Source organism: Nerophis lumbriciformis, linkage group LG14 (assembly GCF_033978685.3).
Source record: "Nerophis lumbriciformis linkage group LG14, RoL_Nlum_v2.1, whole genome shotgun sequence".
NCBI lineage: Eukaryota > Metazoa > Chordata > Actinopteri > Syngnathiformes > Syngnathidae > Nerophis > Nerophis lumbriciformis.
This window is the reverse complement of record NC_084561.2, coordinates 43,873,460-43,891,323: the sequence shown is the minus strand read 5'-3', so window position 1 is coordinate 43,891,323 and position 17,864 is coordinate 43,873,460. Positions and strand designations below refer to the sequence as shown.

Genomic DNA, 17,864 nt, shown 5'->3' with positions numbered 1-17,864 from the left:
GATGATGCATTGCTGTGTGGCACGCACAAAAGTGCTTTCATCAAATGCACTAGATGGCAGTATTGTCCTGTTTAAGAGTGTCATAACATTGCTATTTACGGCAGACGGACTGCTTTACGGTAGACGTTCTTTATATTGTGAGAAAGCGGACTCAGGTCCGCATGGAGCTGGAGGGGGCGTGGCCTCCAGCTCCGCCTGGATTTCGGGAGATTTTCGGGAGAAAATTTGTCCCGGGAGGTTTTCGGGAGAGGCACTGAATTTCGGGAGTCTCCCTGAAAATCCGGGAGGGTTGGCAAGTATGTTCTGAGTTTACATCAGGATACGGCCCGCCAGCGTCCAAAATCGGTTAAAAAAGTTTAAAACATTTTTTTTAATAATAATTGTTTTTTAAAAATCTGTCCTTTCTAATCCATTTTCTACCGCTTGTTACTCTCAGTGTCTCCTAGCCGCTCAGGCAAATCATATTGTCTAAAAATGCATTTTCCCATCGATAACGTGACATCCTCGCAGTGCGCGAGTTTGGGTACATAAGTGTTTGATATTTTCACTCAGATTATTTACTTTTGTGGTTCTTTATCGAACATTCTTTAGTTTTTTATTTACTTGTCGAAAAGCGCGGGACGTACTTACCATGGTGTCGCCGGTCACTACGGGCGGAAGTAGTCCGGCGCTTTCCTCTATTTCATTCCATATTAAATTATTTTTCCTTTTGGAGAACCAACCTGAGTTTTTTCATCATTGTTGCCTCCAATATCTTATTTTATTAAAATTATATTGTGTTGTTTGGGGCCATGGCGACGTGGCGTGACGACGAATGGATACTGGTTCGCCCGCGCGGGCAGAAACAACGACCGCCGCGCGATAAGGTTCCGCCTTCTCTGTTCCCCCCTGAAAAGGGCCACCATTTCGACCAAAATAACCGCTCTATGGGCCAATTTCAATACCCTCCGTGAAGAAAATACGGGGATGTGACTCGGCGAGATCCAACACATCCCTTTGGTAGCCACAATCGCCCTCGTTGGGACGCACGCATACCTGCCAACTTTTGAAATCAGAAAAACCTAGTAGCCAGGGTCCAAGGGCCGCAGGCCCCGGTAGGTCCAGGACAAAGTCCTGGTGGGGGGTTCACTTCGCCCCCCGAAGCAAAATGATTATTAGCATTCAGACAGGTTAAAATGTTGCTAAAACCATCACTTTTCTATCAGTCACAGTGACTTTTCAAAACAAAAATATTACAGCAAAAATCATATGGGTTGATTGACATGTTTATTCTGTAAGCTAACTTCAATAGTTTGAAATGATTTTGACAGTTAATGCCAGTTATCCTGTCAACCTTTCACAAGACTTCAATTTGTTAATTGAAAGTATAAACAGTATAAACACTTTTTACAGTAAACAAATGGTAAAACAGTACTAAACAATTCCATTAAAAAAAAATTGGTGTCATTAACTTTCTGTCCAAGCTTGTATAATCTACTGCCTTGTTCAATTGTAAAAAATATTCTGTGCCTAAAATTCACATTTCTATCACAATTATCATACTGTAAACATGGTAAGCTAACTTCATTAAAATTAATAGTCCTGTCAATAGCATGGAATTACAATTCAAATGTAGTTTTTTTGTAAGCCTTTCAAAAGAATTCAAAATATGAAAAATGAATGAAAATTAATTGAAGCCATCAGACACTTGAAAAGTGGCACATCACATCTCTAATGTAATCATTTGAACTTTTCAACAGAAATAGCACTGCAAAAATATTAAGGACATGCTTCTGTATTTTGGTAGTTATGATGTCAACATTTAACAAGATTTCTTCAACTTGGACTTGAAAGCATAAATAGTATAGACACTTTTAACAGTATAACAGTACTAAACAATTCCAATAGATAACATTGGTGTCATTACCTTTTTGTGGCTAAAATCCAAATTTATTCTATCAGATTGATGTGATCATGCCAGTGCGATTGGAAGTTAATTCTCAATTATTGCCTAAATAAAACTTCGGCATTTATCACATCCAAAGAATCTGTTTGGGCGACGAAAAACGTTGAAAGTTGTCCACTTGTATCGCTAGCAACGGCATTAGACTTGTGTTTTTTTGTCCCAACGTGGTCTTTTACATCGCTAATTCCTCCGTGTCCGATCGAAAAATCTTGTCTGCACAAGGTGCAATTCGCGTAGTTTTCACCCTTTTTGGAACGGATAATTATTCCCGGATAGGCTTTTGAATATTCTTCACGGAATGACTGCAGTTTTCTTTTCGGTTTAAGACTCGTTTGCGATTTTTCTCCGGCTGATTCCATGATCGTTCGCTCGTTTGGAAACAATGGCAACTGGTGCCTCGTGCTTGGCAGCGGTGCTATAAATAGCCTCGCTCATGGCATCCGGAATGGCTCGATAGGAAGTTACGGGAAGCAGTGTCGATTGTCATTGTTACGCGATTTCGTGAATAAAACTTTTAAAAAAATTAAAAATATTGTATTAATGAAAAACCGTATTTTTTATCACTGCAACCGTAACCCGGAATAGGTTGATGAAAACCGTACTAATTACGGGAAAACCGGAGTAGTTGGCAGGTATGCGCACGTCGCCATTATAATTACGTTCGTGTGATGCGCGACAGCGCTCCACAGTGGCGAAACTGTGACACTGCACGCACCAGATACTTTAGACCTCAATTGTTTGAACGTCGGGCCGCCAAAACACTACAATAATTATGACCATGCTCCCTACAACCCTCCTAAGCACAAGAGGGTATGTGGGAAACAAACAAAAAATGAGGGCAACAGGGCAGAGGGACTCCGACATTGTCAGGAATGACAAAGCTGGGCGACCCCCCCCAAGAATACGCCTGCAACAACACAAGACAGCAATTTTAGTCTTAAAGCTAAAATCCTGTACAATAGACATGCACCTGGGGATAGGTTGATTGGCAACACTAAATGGTACCTAGTGTGTGAATGTTGTCTGTTTATCTGTGCTAGCCCTGTGATGAGGTGGCGACTTGTCCAGGGTGTACACCGCCTTCTGCCCGAATGCAGCTGAGATAGGCTCAGAGGTGGGTAGAGTAGCCAGAAATTGTACTCAAGTAAGAGTACTGTTATTTTAGAGATTTATTACTCAAGTAAAAGTAAGGAGGAGTCACCCAAATATTTACTTGAGTAAAAGTAAAAAGTATGTTGTGAAAAAACTACTCAAGTACTGAGTAACTGATGAGTAACATATACACACACACACACACACACACACACACACACACACACACACACACACACACATATATATATATATATATATATACACATACACACACATATATATATGTATATATATATATATATATATATATATATACACACACACATATATATATATATATACATACATACATTGATATATACAGTATATAATTTATATTTATTTATTTTGCCGTTTTTGTTTACATGTTAAAGGTGTTTTAATGAATATACATGCATGTTTAACACATATATATTCCTTTCTTTCATGAAGACAAGAATATAAGTTGGTGTATTACCTGATTCTGATGACTTGCATTGATTGTAATCAGACAGTAGTGCTGATAACGTCCACGTTTTCAAATGGAGGAGAAAAAAAGTTCCTCCTTTCTGTCTAATACCACATGAAAGTGGTTGGTTTTTGTCATCTTATTTGTCCAGCTTCCATATTCGTTTTTATACACTTTACAAGAAATACATTGGCGGCAAACTCCGTAGCTTGCTAGCTTGTTTGCGCTGGCTTTCGGAGACTCTTATTTTGAAAGCACAGGCGCGATGGAGCGGCACTTTTATTGTGAAGACAGGAACTGTGCAGTCAGTCTTTAGGCTTTTGACGGGATGTACGGTTGAAATAAAAAAGGGTCTTTTTTTCCTTCACACTTTTGATTGATTGATTGGAACTTTTATTAGTAGATTGCACAGTACAGTACATATTCCGTACGATTGACCACTAAATGGTAACACCCGAATAAGTTTTTCAACTTGTTTAAGTCAGGTCATGTGACCCCTGGCTCTGTTTGATTGGTCCAACGTCACCAGTGACTGCATCTGATTGGTGGAACGAAGTGAACGTCACCAGTGACTGTATTTGTTGAAACGCAGGCACTATGAAGGTCTGTCTGACAGACCAAAACAAACAAAGCGTGCATTAACAGATCGATAAAAATTAGTAGCGAGTAGCGAGCTGAATGTAGATAAAAGTAGCGGAGTAAAAGTAGCGTTTCTTCTCTATAAATATACTCAAGTAAAAGTAAAAGTATGTTGCATTAAAACTACTCTTAGAAGTACAATTTATCCCAAAAGTTACTAAAGTAGATGTAACAGAGTAAATGTAGCGCGTTACTACCCACCTCTGGATAGGCTCCAGCACCCCCGCGATTCCAAACGGGACAAGCGGTAGAAAATGGATGGATGGATTATTAAAAACACTCCACCCCTTTAAAAAAGTCTCCAAAGACAATCAGCCACTCACCGTCACCAAGATGTTTGGAACTTACCTTGGCTACCATGATCAGGTCTCCAGTCCCAACACGGAGACATTGATCATGGGCGATGCTAAAAATTGGGCTTACACCACAGTGCTCATATTAAGAGATCATTTGAGGCTGACACGCTCAAACAAGCAGGGGCCCAAATAGTCTCGGCCCTTGTGGACAACTGTGTCACCTCTGAGGTGGTGCGCGCTGAGCAACCCCAGCCGCTGTTGGTGCCGCAGATCATCGCTGGCACAACGGTGGCCACCATGACCGACCCTGTCGGCGGGGACCGGTCCCCTGAGGTGGAGCAGGGGGGGGAAGGCCTGTGAGGGCGGGTGACCCCAGTCCCCTTCCTCCGCTTGTCACCCTCTTCTGCAGCCACAAAGCCACCTAGAGCACAAAGGGGGACACGACCACGTGCAGCAAACCTGCGGACGACTCCATCCTGAAGGCTCCCTTAGGTTAGAGGGTTGGGGTTAGGATTTAGAGAAGTCAAAGAAAAAGTAGGAGGGTTGGTTAGGGTTAGGGCGGGGCGATAGAAGGGAAACCAAAGAGAAGAAGTAAGAAGGGTATGTGCTGTCCGGCTCGCACTCACGCCTCCTTGAGGCTCCCTGGATGCCTGGTCCCCAGCCTGGTGATAGGAGCTTTGCAAATGTACGTGGGGCGACGCTCCATGTAAAATTGTCTTCCACTACACATGCTGGCGTGCTGGATGAAATGCTGCACCGGGTGAGTACTCGCGATCTTATGTCAGACGACATTGTACTTGTGTTGGTTGAATCTAGTGGCCACGGCATTGCCCGTTTCGTACATGGTGTGACATTGTCGGCAAGAGATGACGTACACACAATTTTTAGTGTGCTGGTCACTCGGGCAGAGCGGCCGGAACACCTTACCGCTGTGGCCGTTGACGAGCCACGGTTTGTGGCCGAAGAGAGCGCTTTTCCGAGTCGAGGGCGGGTCTCGAAGCGAGCAGACCTGGGCACTGACCAGCAGCTTACCCAGGTTTGGGTTTTTGCGGTAGGTCGACACCAAATAGTGGTCCTGCAGCTTCCCACTACTCTCCACAAAGGTCTGAAAGTAGTTTTTGACCTTTCTGACTCCTGTACGGCCGCGGGAGTGTAGGTGGTGATGAGAGGTATCATGGATGTCCCAGGGGGAGGCCTCTTCTGGTCCAGGAAGACCTTAGTCTGTTTAATGAGGAACGCTTAGCAGTTGGGATTTCACCAACCCCGCAAAGATGTGCTTGGGGTGGAAGATGCTTTTATAGAGGAGGGCATGGGTGTCCGTCTCCTTATAAAACCCCTTGATGTGCAAGTGGTGTGTGGTGGCAAACTCAGGACCCTTGAAGGTGGTGGTGTCCAAGAAGTCGACTGACTTTGGGCTGGTGGTCAACTGGATGGTGAGGTTTGGGTTGGGAGCGTTCAGCGTGTTCAAGAAGACCCCAAACTCCTTTATCGAGTGGGTCCACACACCCCAGATGTCATCCAAAGCCAGGGCAGAGGTCTCCCATTCTGCCATGAAGATGTTCGCGTAGGCCGGAACGAACTTCTTCCCCAATCTGGAGGTAGAAACGCTCATCGAATTCGTTTCTCTTCCAGGGGTTTTTCGGGCCTGCTGACTCTGGAATATGTTTTTCACGGCTTGGATGCCCTCATCAATGTCGATGTTGGTGTATAAACTATCTATGTCGATAGTAAAGACTATAGACTGTTGCTAATGTGAATGGCTTTGATCTTGTCTATGAAGTCATACGTGTCTTTGAGGTAACTGCTACGTTTGACGGAGAATGGTGTCAAGTACTGATCTATAAAGTCTGCCATCCTGTAGGTCTCGCTGCCGCAGTCCTCCCTGGAGGGATCTCGTTGGGCCTGCTCCACGTGAATTTTTGGGCGCATGTAGAATCTGGCGAATCAGACCTGGGTCTGATTCGCCCAAGAGGTAAGTTTCTTGTTTGGCATTAATGAATCTTTTTTGTAATAGATTCTGTATGACTTTTTTAACAATGGGGATGGTTTGGGGGTGAATTGGTTTGTCCAGCTGTGTGTAGTAGGTGGTGACCCTCAACTGTCGAGTACCCTCCCAGATGTACTGTGTCCTGTCCAGAATTACCACTGCGCTGCCCTTGTCAGCTGACTTAAAGACAATGTGTTTATTTTCCATCAGGCTATGGAGGGCCACAACTTCGTCTCGCGTCAGGTTGGCCGCGACAGCAGGTGTGCAACCCGACCCGAGCGAGGGGAGCTCAGCAGCCTGGACCATCGCATGAAAGTTTGGAGGCAGCAGGCCAGGTGAGGTATCCCAGTCGGACTTGGGGGTGAGGGCTCGCGGTTTGAGAGCCTCCTGCTTCTCATTATACACCGCTAATTTGACACACCTGTGGTATTGCTGGAGGTAAGATTTCACCGGATGTTGCCAGTCACGACTGAGGTTGGTGGAAGGGACGAAATTGAGGCCTTTGTCAAGGAGGGAGAGCTGTGAGGGCGTGGGGGTATAGTGTCTGGACAGGTTCACAACATCTTTGTCCCCCCCCATATTACATATTGTTATGAAGGTGCCTGTTACTACATTTTAAATAAATACTTGCAGTGTGTATATTGTACAGATTGCATATTGTTATGAAGGTGTATGTTACTACATTATATATATATATACATATATATATATATATACTTGCAGTGTGTATATTGTACATATTACATATTGTTATGAAGGTGTCTGTTACATTATATATATATATATATATATATATACACAATATATATATACATATACATGTATATATATATATATATATATACTTGCAGTGTGTATATTGTACATATTACATATTGTTATGAAAGTGTCTGTTACTACATTATATATATACTTGCTGTGTGTATGTAAAACATATTACATATTGTTATGAAGGTGTATGTTACTACATAATATATATACTTGCAGTGTGTATATTGTACATATTACATATTGTTATGAAGGTGCCTTTTACTACATTATATGTATACTTGCAGTGTGTATATTGTACATATTATGTATTGTTATGAAGGTGCCTGTTACTACATTTTAAATATATACTTGCAGTGTGTATGTAAAACATATTACATATTGTTATGAAGGTGTATGTTACTACATTATATATATACTTGCAGTGTGTATATTGTATATATTACATATTGTTATGAAGGTGCCTGTTACTACATTTTATATATATATATATATATATATATATATATATATATATATATATATATATATATACACACACATACACACACACTTGCAGTGTGTATATAAAACATTACATATTGTTAGGGTGTCTGTTACTATATTATATATATACTTGCAGTGTGTATATTGTACATATTACATATTGTTATGAAGGTGTATGTTACTACATTATATATATACTTGCAGTGTATATTGTACATATTACATATTGTTATGAAGGTGTTTGTTACTACATTATATATATACTTGCAGTGTGTATATTGTACATATTACATATTGTTATGAAGGTCTGTTACTACATTATATATATACTTGCAGTGTGTATATTGTACATATTACATGTTGTTATGAAGGTCTGTTACTACATTATATATATACTTTCAGTGTGTATATTGTACATATTACATATTGTTATGAAGGTGTATGTTACTACATTATATATATATTTGCAGTGTGTATATTGTACATATTACATATTGTTATGAAGGTGTATGTTACTACATTATATATATACTTGCAGTGTGTATATTGTACATATTACATATTGTTATGAAGGTCTGTTACTACATTATATACATATTTGCAGTGTGTATATTGTACATATTACATATTGTTATGAAGGTGTATGTTACTACATTATATATATACTTGCAGTGTGTATATACAACGTTGATGGAGGGTTTTGAAGTTGTTTTAGAGACTTTGTAGGCTACAACGGTGACTCTCATTAGCCGCATCTTCCAAGCGTTTAAATCATCTTTAAAATCCAAATAAAACTAAACGACGTGTGTTCCTGTCTTTCATAATGATTATGAACGATAGGCAAGTTCAGTTCCACTCTAGGTAAACGCAGTCTTAAAGGAATATAACCTGATAGAATATCCACATTTGGACTCTTGAAAGCTCTTCATGACGTGGTTTGCATGCCAGTTTCACCTGGGTGGTCTGAAGTTTTGGGTTAGGGTTAAGAGTCATGTAACGCTGAGTCAAGAAGAAGACATTTTGTCCAGAGTAAATCTGTAAAGTGTTTAGACTTTACAACTGTGCTGCATGATGAAAATATGTAAACCAGATTCAAGGTAATGGATTAGAGAAGGCCGCTTAAATAAACACTACATTCTGTTATAGATCACTTTTTATTGTATGGACAAGTCGATATTGGGGGAACGGGTGAAAAGGCCAAAGGGGAAAAGCCATGTAGAAAGGTGTGGAAATGGGTGTATTGAAATACCTCTCCTACTCATCAATGTACTCAAAGGGCTCAGGCGCCTCGGGTTCTTGCTCCTCCTCCTCAATTTTGGGGCCATGAGCTGAGACGGGCTCCACTAGCTCCTCCTCTTCCTCGCTGGTGTCCTTCATGATGATGATGCCGCCTGTGTGCAGCTGATCACACACAGAGATGTTCAGTCACACAGTTATACATGCAACGCTTGTCTTCCTGTCACTCACACACTCACCAGTGTCTTTGGACAATTACTACAATAATCTCCCAAAATTCAAACAAAGATTTCTCCAGGCAACAACTCCCCACAGATTTTCTTCCCGTCATTCCCTCACACGCAGAGGTCTGCTTTGGCTTGTGGCCCAAAGAACAAGAGTGCCAAAGCGAGTTCCTGTGTCAAGTCTCTCCCTTAGACCGAGGCTGAGAACATCTGGGAGGAGCCCAGAGTAAAGTCACTGCCAGGTGACGTGGTTTGGTCAGGGTGCCCCCGAGACCCCTGACTGGCCACATACATACAACAGGAAATACTATGTCTCCCATCTAGCGACCCTAACCCATATGATTATTTCTTTCAAGTCTAGAGATTTATACAAGCAATGACTTCTTTATAGGCGAGTCAGAGCTTTTCATACTGCCACCCACACACACACGTGGGCGAGGCTGACTGCATGGAGGAGACAGGAGTTATGATGATTTCAATATATATAATTTTACCAGCTGGTAATTCAGTGCAATTAAAAAATGGATAAGAAAAATACAAAAGGGAAAAGGAGTGGTGGTCTTGTATGGGGGTTTTGACATTACCGACAACAGGAAGTTGTTTAAGGAAAGAAACAGTTGATGAATAGATTAATATTTGTACAACTTTGGAGCTTCCGAAAGTGTAAACCAGTCCAGTTTACTGTTCACAACGAAAATTGTTGGATTCCAGCCAACTTTGAGCAGATTTTATGAAGCTCCTCACTTCCTGTATATGAAACTACAAAGGAGTGTCTCCACATAAGTCCAACACAATCCTGATTGGCTGTTTTTGGGGCGCTGTGCCATTGACTGAGGAAACATTCAGTTTTATAGGTCTCAACTTGGAGAAGCTCTGCAGACCATCTGCTCACATCATTCATATCTTATTGACTCACATCTTCCAGCACACGTGGCCGGAGATGACCACAACGTACCCCATCTTTTGGCTTATTCTCATGCATCCCTACTTGGATCATTAAAGTTGCAATGACATATGTTAGACAAAAACTTATCTCCATGAAAAATGGCAAAAAATGTAGTTTGAAGCCACACAAACCCTCTGAGTTTGAACCATGGTCATATGTGACAAGACTTGGCTTCAACAAAGGCGGACCCTTCCCTTCTCTCTCCCTCTTCTTTCCCTGCTTTGTCCTAACTTTATGGTAGCCTATAGTGTTCTCCAAAGCTAATATGGAATTGATCGACTGGTTTTCACGACGAAAAGCTCGGGTTTGGGGTAAGCTGTCTGTCCTTGGGGAATGTTAACTGCTGGATACACGTGGGGGAAAATGAGGACAGGGAAGTATCTACCTACTGGGAACTATGTATCTGCTGATTGGATTGAGTGTATCGAAAACGTTCAAGGTACCTCCAAGCTGCTAGTCATGCTTGATGGGCTGTGGGCACTCAGACTGGCAATTTCTGAACTGAATTGCAAACAGGATAACATCTCGGAGAAGCATTCTGCCAAAGGCAGAATGCTGATGAATTTGAGGACCACAAAGGGACAAGTATTGGAATGGATCCAAATGCGCTAACCCAAACATCCTAATCTACATTTCCACGCCTCGGACAAAACTCCTCCAGGAGTTTGCTACAGTAAACCACTTCAACATTCATGTCCTATTTCCTCATAGACACATGCTGATTGTTGACTTGTTTGGGACTATTATCACAATAGTCTCCACAACAACCTGCTGTGACACTGCAGAAGTAGGCACCAGACCAAGCGACGTCCCAGGCTTATGGACACACATCCATGGAACCTACTAACACATCCCACACCAGCGCAGCTTTTTGGCCGTGTCTGCGGCTGGCTGCCTGCACTTGATTTAACACAAGTCTTGAGTTTGTATGTCGTAATGTGTGCTTATGTTTGCTTCAGTTTTTTTCATAGTTCCACATCAGTTTGTGAGTGGCCTTTTTCCCTTGTTTTTACTACTAACCATGTGGCCTACTGCCATTATGTTGTTTGTTGGACTGTAAACAAATCTGGATTACAAATAAGATGCTTCTCGTGTTTGATGGTAAAAGACAGACAAGGGTGGTGTGAGGAGAGGAACAATGACCAAAATCAGTCAAACCTGTCGATAACCACCACTAAAAGGAAACACTATACACAGGTTGCCATGACGTAGTCACACGAACAATATAGAAAGTACAATTTACAAGTTTATATTAAAAAGAGTAAATAAATATGTTATTGTTTAATAGTGTTTTTGTCATTCTTATCCGTACATAGTGTGCAATATGTGGATAGCAGAGGTGGGACCAAGTCATTGTTTTGCAAGTCACAAGTAAGTCTCAAGTCTTTGCCCTCAAGTCCGAGTCAAGTCCCGAGTCAAGACAGGCAAGCCCCGAGTCAAGTCCAAAGTCAAGACTGGAAAGTCTCAAGTCAAGTCCTAAGTCCTGCATTTTGAGTTTCGAGTCCTTTCAAGTCCTTTTAACCACAGACTAATATATTAACACAGATTGTGTATGCTTTTCAAACGCTGTATTTATTTATTAAAACAAGTGCATTTTAAATTGCAGGAAAGAAAATTGTGCTGACATTGCACTTTATAATAGCACTATTAACCAGTCATTTTAAACATTAACTCATTCCTTTACAGAACAAACACATTGAAAAATAAAGTGCAAATGTACTTATTTGTACAAAAGTGTTAACATTGAAAAAACATGACATATACGTGAACATAACAAAAAAAGTTGTACTTTTTATATGTCAGGGCCCTATGCTGCATTGCATTTGCAAAAGACCAAATTAGCCAAGAGTCTGTCAGTCATTTGTGCACGATGGGGGCGTAGTATGATGCCACCATGGCTGAAAACTCGCTCCACTGGAGCACTGGAGGCAGGCACTGCCAAGACTCTCATGGCCACTCGGAACAGTGAAGGAAGAGTCTTCATGTTCAATGCCCAGAACAAAAGGGGGGAGAGAGTTGTTTTGGGTTGGTGCACTACTTGTAAGTGTATCTTGTGTTTTTTATGTTGATTTAATTAAAAAAAGAAAAGAAAAAAAAAATTATTTCTTGTGCGGCCCGATACCAATCGATCCACGGACCAGTACCGGGCCGCGGCCCGGTGGTTGGGGACCACTGAGGTAAACAACCAACAGTATGTCAGAAAGCTAGCTAAAACGGTACACATATTCATAATATAGTATACATTTTAACTGACCTTTATTTGACTATTTTTGTCTTTTTTTAGGTGGCTAAAATATGCGGTGCTGCTGACCGCCGTCTAACGTTACGTGTGATATATTGACTAACGTAACCCTGCTTAAAAAAAATCACTGAACAAAAAGTATGAATAAGGTAGTGAACTGCAACAGATTCCCGTGTTTGCAATAACGTTATAACGTTAGCAGTGAGTTTACAGCCTCACTGATTTAACTACACAGCAAATAAAAGTCACGTTACTTAGCCAATAAACGTTATCTTACATTCAAAACTTACCGTTCTTTGTGCAACTTCAAATGCCGGACGAAGTTGGAAGTTGTTGCCTCTCCATCAGTAATTTTCGAACCGCATGTGTTGCATACTGCAAACCGTTTTGTGTTGACCACCTCGTAATTTTTATACCCAAACAAAATTATTTTAGGTATCATTTTTTGTTCACTGGCGTGTGGTTTGGACATGTCTTCTCTGTTGGTTGTCCTGCAATTTGATTGGATGAATGCTGTGTGATGAAAACAAAGTAGATCTAATTTGATTGGCTGTTGTACTGAGACCACACCAGCTGACACACGCAACGCTGATAGACAAGTACACAATGAAAAATACGGGGCGCTCCCGAATAACTTTTTCATCTTTGGGTTTTGGGGAAAGTAGCAAGTCATGTCAAGTCATGTCAATTCAAAAGGCTCAAGTCCAAGTGAAGTCACAAGTCATTGATGTTAAAGTCTAAGTTGAGTTGCAAGTCTTTATACATTTTGTCAAGTCGAGTCTAAAGTCATCAAATTCATGACTCGAGTCTGACTCGAGTCCAAGTCATGTGACTCGAGTCCACACCTCTGGTGGATAGGTGTTATTACTCTTTTAAGTATCCATTGTTATCACTATGTCAAATATAACTGGAAGCAAAGCCGCAGTGCAAACACACTTTGTGGAATTCAGTAGAAAAACTCAATTATAGTAGAACATTTTGTAAAGAGTAAAAAAAAACAACTATTGTGAGTTGCAAAAAAAGTGGCCAATGGCCATGTTTAACAGGTGGGCAGTATAGAGAAGTAGCTGCTAACACTGTAGTTGCAAGTGTGTGTGTGGATTGTTTGGGGGTCTTTGTTTTATGAAAGGTGGCAGTTATTTACCCTGTACAACAGAACATTACATTCAATGTAAGGCTGAAATGACGCGTCGACGTAGTCGACGTCATCGGTTATGTAAATACGTCGACGCCGTTTTGGTGCGTCGACGCGTCGCATATTTACGTCACACTACCGTCATGGCGGAGCGCAAAGCAGACGATGTGAGTGGTGCGAGCGAGGGGAAAAAAGCACGCCAAAAGTCGTCAAAAGTGTGGGAGTATTTCAATAAACGGCCTAATAATGTTGTAGCGGCGAACAGCTGTCTCGTCAGCTGACGCGCGAGCTCGCAACCGTGGCTGCTTAGCAACCAGCCAAACCCCACTTAATAAAATAATATTTTATCTTAGAGCACATCCGTATCCCTATTCACCTAGGCAACCCCAGGAAATGTATATAATTTGGCATTATTTCGGCCAGTCGGCTTATATGATCAGAGCCGATCAGTTTACGTTCACGTGCAGGTATAACGCGGCGCGCTCCCGTCTCATCTGCTGGTGCGCGAGCCCGGTAATTAGACAGCTGTGTCAAATCAAGGAGGACAAAAGACGCCAGCGCAGAGTGGAAAAAGGTTTAGTTCATTACAGAAAACCCAGAGTTGTGCCAAAAGTGTACCAAAACCAAAAGCTGAATGGACAGCCGGTAAGATTGCACTTTAGTTCTCTTTGTGGGTGTGGCGCACCTGTAGCGCTGGTGAGATGGGGGGTGCGGGGGAGTTGTGTGCATGTAGCATGCTTAGTCTGGAGGCTAAATACACACGGTGTTTTGTGTACCGGTAACTGTTGTTTAGTAAGGAAGTGTTGATATTCTCTGCTTAGTTTGATAAATGTTGGAGCAGTTTTCATCAGGAGGGTGAAGTCGCTCAACTTAAAGTGTTGGATTTAACTGTGTTGGATCATTGGCTGCTTGTGAGGGCATAGAAAAAGGGGCATTTTTCTACCAGTAGACAGCGTTTAAGATTGAGTGTTTCACTGCTAAATTAATAATATATTTATATTGAATATGGATTTTAAATATGTATCTAAATAGGTGGTTAATTGGTTAGGTATTTATGTATTTGCATATTGGGTTTTCTGCTGCATTTATCTATTGTGTTTCTGGGTTTAAATGTATTTTATATGTATCTTGGTGCATTTATGTTGAGACAATTTATTTAAAATCTGTTTTAACTTAAAGGGAAAAGATGTGTCCATGTTCTGGCACTTGTTTAATGGTTAAGAATTTGAAAGCCTAATTAATAATTGTAAATTATGGGATTGATAATTGATTGATTTTTTACAGCATGTTAATCTTGTGGTGTTTTGTCCTTAAAGGTAGATAGGTTTATACTATTGCAGAATATTAAGATTTACACTGGATGTTTACTTTTATATTTGCACATTAAAAAGCAAATAAGCTACTTTTAATTTTATTAAATGTTAAGTTTTAAATGTTTACATTGTTACAGAATATTTTGTCATGTTGTTGTCAATGTTGACTGAGTGACCATACTTTTTTTTTTGTAAATAAAAGTCATGCCTTTTGAAAAAACTGGCCTACATTTATTTTTTCATCTTCATTTTGAATAAAATAATCGGTAAAAAAAATAAATAATCTATAGATTAATCGAAAAAATAATCTCTAGATTAACCGATTAATCGAAAAAATAATCTATAGATTAATCGATAGAAAAATAATCGTTAGCTGCAGCCTTAATTCAATGACTTAGTTATGAACGTGTCAATGTTGGCTTACAAGTCAAAGCAGCAACACTACGGCTTGACCAAACAGAAGCACTTGTCATCAAAGTTTTATTGTTTGAAGTAATAACTACTTTTTCCGCCTGTATGGTAATAAGGTGTTATATGTGTGTAAATGTTATATTATGATATGTTTCTACTTTAAAAGACTTCCTTGTGGTCTACTTAACATGTTATGGTGGTTTTTGATCAAAATGTTGCCGAGATGATGTTTTACACACCATCTTCAGGACGCTTTCTGAACATCTCTTCAGGATGCACCCTTTTGTGGACGCTCTTTGCCTCCACTTCCACAGTGTCTTCAGCCATGTTGTAGTTTGTATCTTCCATATGACAGATGTATGCTACTTTGTACGAGAAAGCGGAGGATGCATGTGCATGTACGAGCCAGTCTGTCCCACAACAAGAGAATAGAGAAAAAGGAGCTTATTGACTACAATGGCGGACACGAGCAAGGCATTCATTTATACCATGACAATTTTTCCAAGCGGTGGCATCACGGGTTGTGCAAATTCCAAACAGATCGTCTGAAGGAAGACAGATTGTTTTCAGGACTCATGCAGGTCCCAAATACACAACAACAGGTACTAAAAGTATGTTACCTGACATAACAGTTCATGTTAGAATATTAGCTAAAACGCTTCCTGTACAGTCAATGCAAGTTTCATAATGTGACAGTTTGACTCTGGAACTGATTATTTCTATTTCCATTGTTTTCGAAATAGAACATTGTTTAATTCCAGAGGTTTGAGGTTCTACAGTACAGTTGTTAACATGACCTGTGGACTTTGGTTACCTGCTTAAAGGGCTGGTAGCGACAGCTCTCTGGCATGTTGAGGACTTTGAGTTGGGCTGGCATCACCCTAGCTGGGTTCTCCAGGAGCTGGAAGTTAGGCTCTGACTCCTTCTTCTTTTCTTTCTCCTCATCCTTCTTCTCCTTCTCCTTCTCCTTTTCCTTCTCCTTTTCCTTCTCCTTCTCCTTCTCCGCCTCCTGCACTTCCTGTCATAGCACACACATGTTCAGCCTGGTAACATGGATTTTTGGGACTTGAACATTCCGATTGAAATATTTGGAAATCTCCAGCCAGATTAAGGATGTGATTGCAAATTTGTATTTGTAAAAGTGTCCAGCGAAAAAGTAGGTTCCAACCTCCACAACTCATTTTACAACAAAGTATAAAGAAAGTAGTAGATGATCAAAGAAGAAAGTCCACTAGAAGTGGAATGCAGCCTGTCTAAACAGCAAGGCCTTTATCTTGGACACAGTGGACTGGAACAAGCTGCCAACCAAGACACTGTGACAGGAAGGAGGTGAAACACATGAACTAAATATTTCACTCACCACTTCCATTTTCTCCTCCTCCTTCTCCTTCTTTTCCTTTTCCTTTTTCTTTGCCTTGGCTGTGATGGAGAGAACAGCAGTGGACACCTGGCACGCGCACACAGAGGACAGACATGTATTACAGATGACAACACAATAAGAACTATCTGAGAAAAGAACATTTATCACCTTCTCCTTTTCTTTCTCCTTGGGAACCTCCAGTGCTGGTGGGTATGCGAAGGTAGACGGCTTACAGTTGGAACGATACTGCACCTTGGGCATCTGTGAAGAATATGTCTGGTTAACTGAACAGATCATGGAGAAATAAACATAGCCAGATTGAGTTGGGAGACAACTGGACTTTGTTGCAAATCTGACTCTGTTAAACATCTTTTCTTACTGTGGCTCTCAGATCGTCTGGTCAATTCAAAGGGCCAACTTTTCCTACCTATTGGTATTTGGGATCTGCATAAGTCCCAATCTAAGCGTGGACGGAAATATTTATGACCACCTTGCCTTCCTTCATACTTCCTGCAAACAATCAGTTTGGAATGTAAGGTCACATATTGTGGACATCGTCATATTTGGTAAAAATCTACCCAGACTGCCTTGGGCGCATCCGCCATTTTTAGTTAGTGCGTGCACATTTTTTTTCAATTACAAACTGCCAAGCTACAGCTGGAAAAAAGAAAATGCTTTTATTGGTTGTATTAGCCCACTCAGGACACAATTCAAACCTTGAGTCTCATCTGAAAAAAATAAGAAGTGCCTGGCTAACGTTTTTGTTTCTTGGCAATGTGCCTTCAACTGTGAAGAAGTCACAGTCCTGCTCCACCCACAAACTTTCACAAAAAGATGGATTTTCCAAAAAACTAATTCTAATGGCGGTCTTAATGCCTACTATTTATGGCAATGGAGGAGACAATGAAAGTAGTAGGTTAGAAATGTGCGAATGATACGTTAGTATTGTTATCTCGATTTGTTGTGTAGCTGGCTTTGCCTTCTAATGTAAGACAATAGCATCACCGTCCTCCAGCAAAATAATGAGTTTCCTAAAACCTACTTTTATTGGATCAATGCCTACTGTGTTTGGCAATGGACGAGTATTCATATACCGTATTTTCCGCACTATTAGCCGCACCTAAAAACCACAAATTTACTCAAAAGCTGACAGTGCGGCTTTTAACCCGGTGCGCTTTATATATGGATTAATATTACGATTCATTTTCATAAAGTTTCGATCTCGCAACTTCGGTAAACAGCCGCCATCTTTTTTCCCGGTAGAACAGGAAGCGCTTCTTCTTCTACGCAAGCA

The 17,864-nt window shown here is 40.9% G+C and overlaps 1 protein-coding gene across 1 annotated transcript in view; it reads right to left on the bottom strand.

The window, feature by feature from the left end:
* Window positions 1-8,838: 8,838 nt before the first annotated feature.
* psmd1 (proteasome 26S subunit, non-ATPase 1) overlaps window positions 8,839-17,864 on the bottom strand; it is a 64,310-nt gene continuing 55,284 nt past the window's right edge. Inside the window, exons 21-24 of the mRNA XM_061975486.2 lie at window positions 16,739-16,831; window positions 16,571-16,657; window positions 16,025-16,228; window positions 8,839-9,104 (exon numbers count right to left, since the gene is read on the bottom strand). Coding sequence (XP_061831470.1) covers window positions 8,958-9,104; window positions 16,025-16,228; window positions 16,571-16,657; window positions 16,739-16,831 — 531 coding nt within the window. The 3' untranslated portion in view covers window positions 8,839-8,957. The remainder of the gene's footprint in view (window positions 9,105-16,024; window positions 16,229-16,570; window positions 16,658-16,738; window positions 16,832-17,864) is intronic.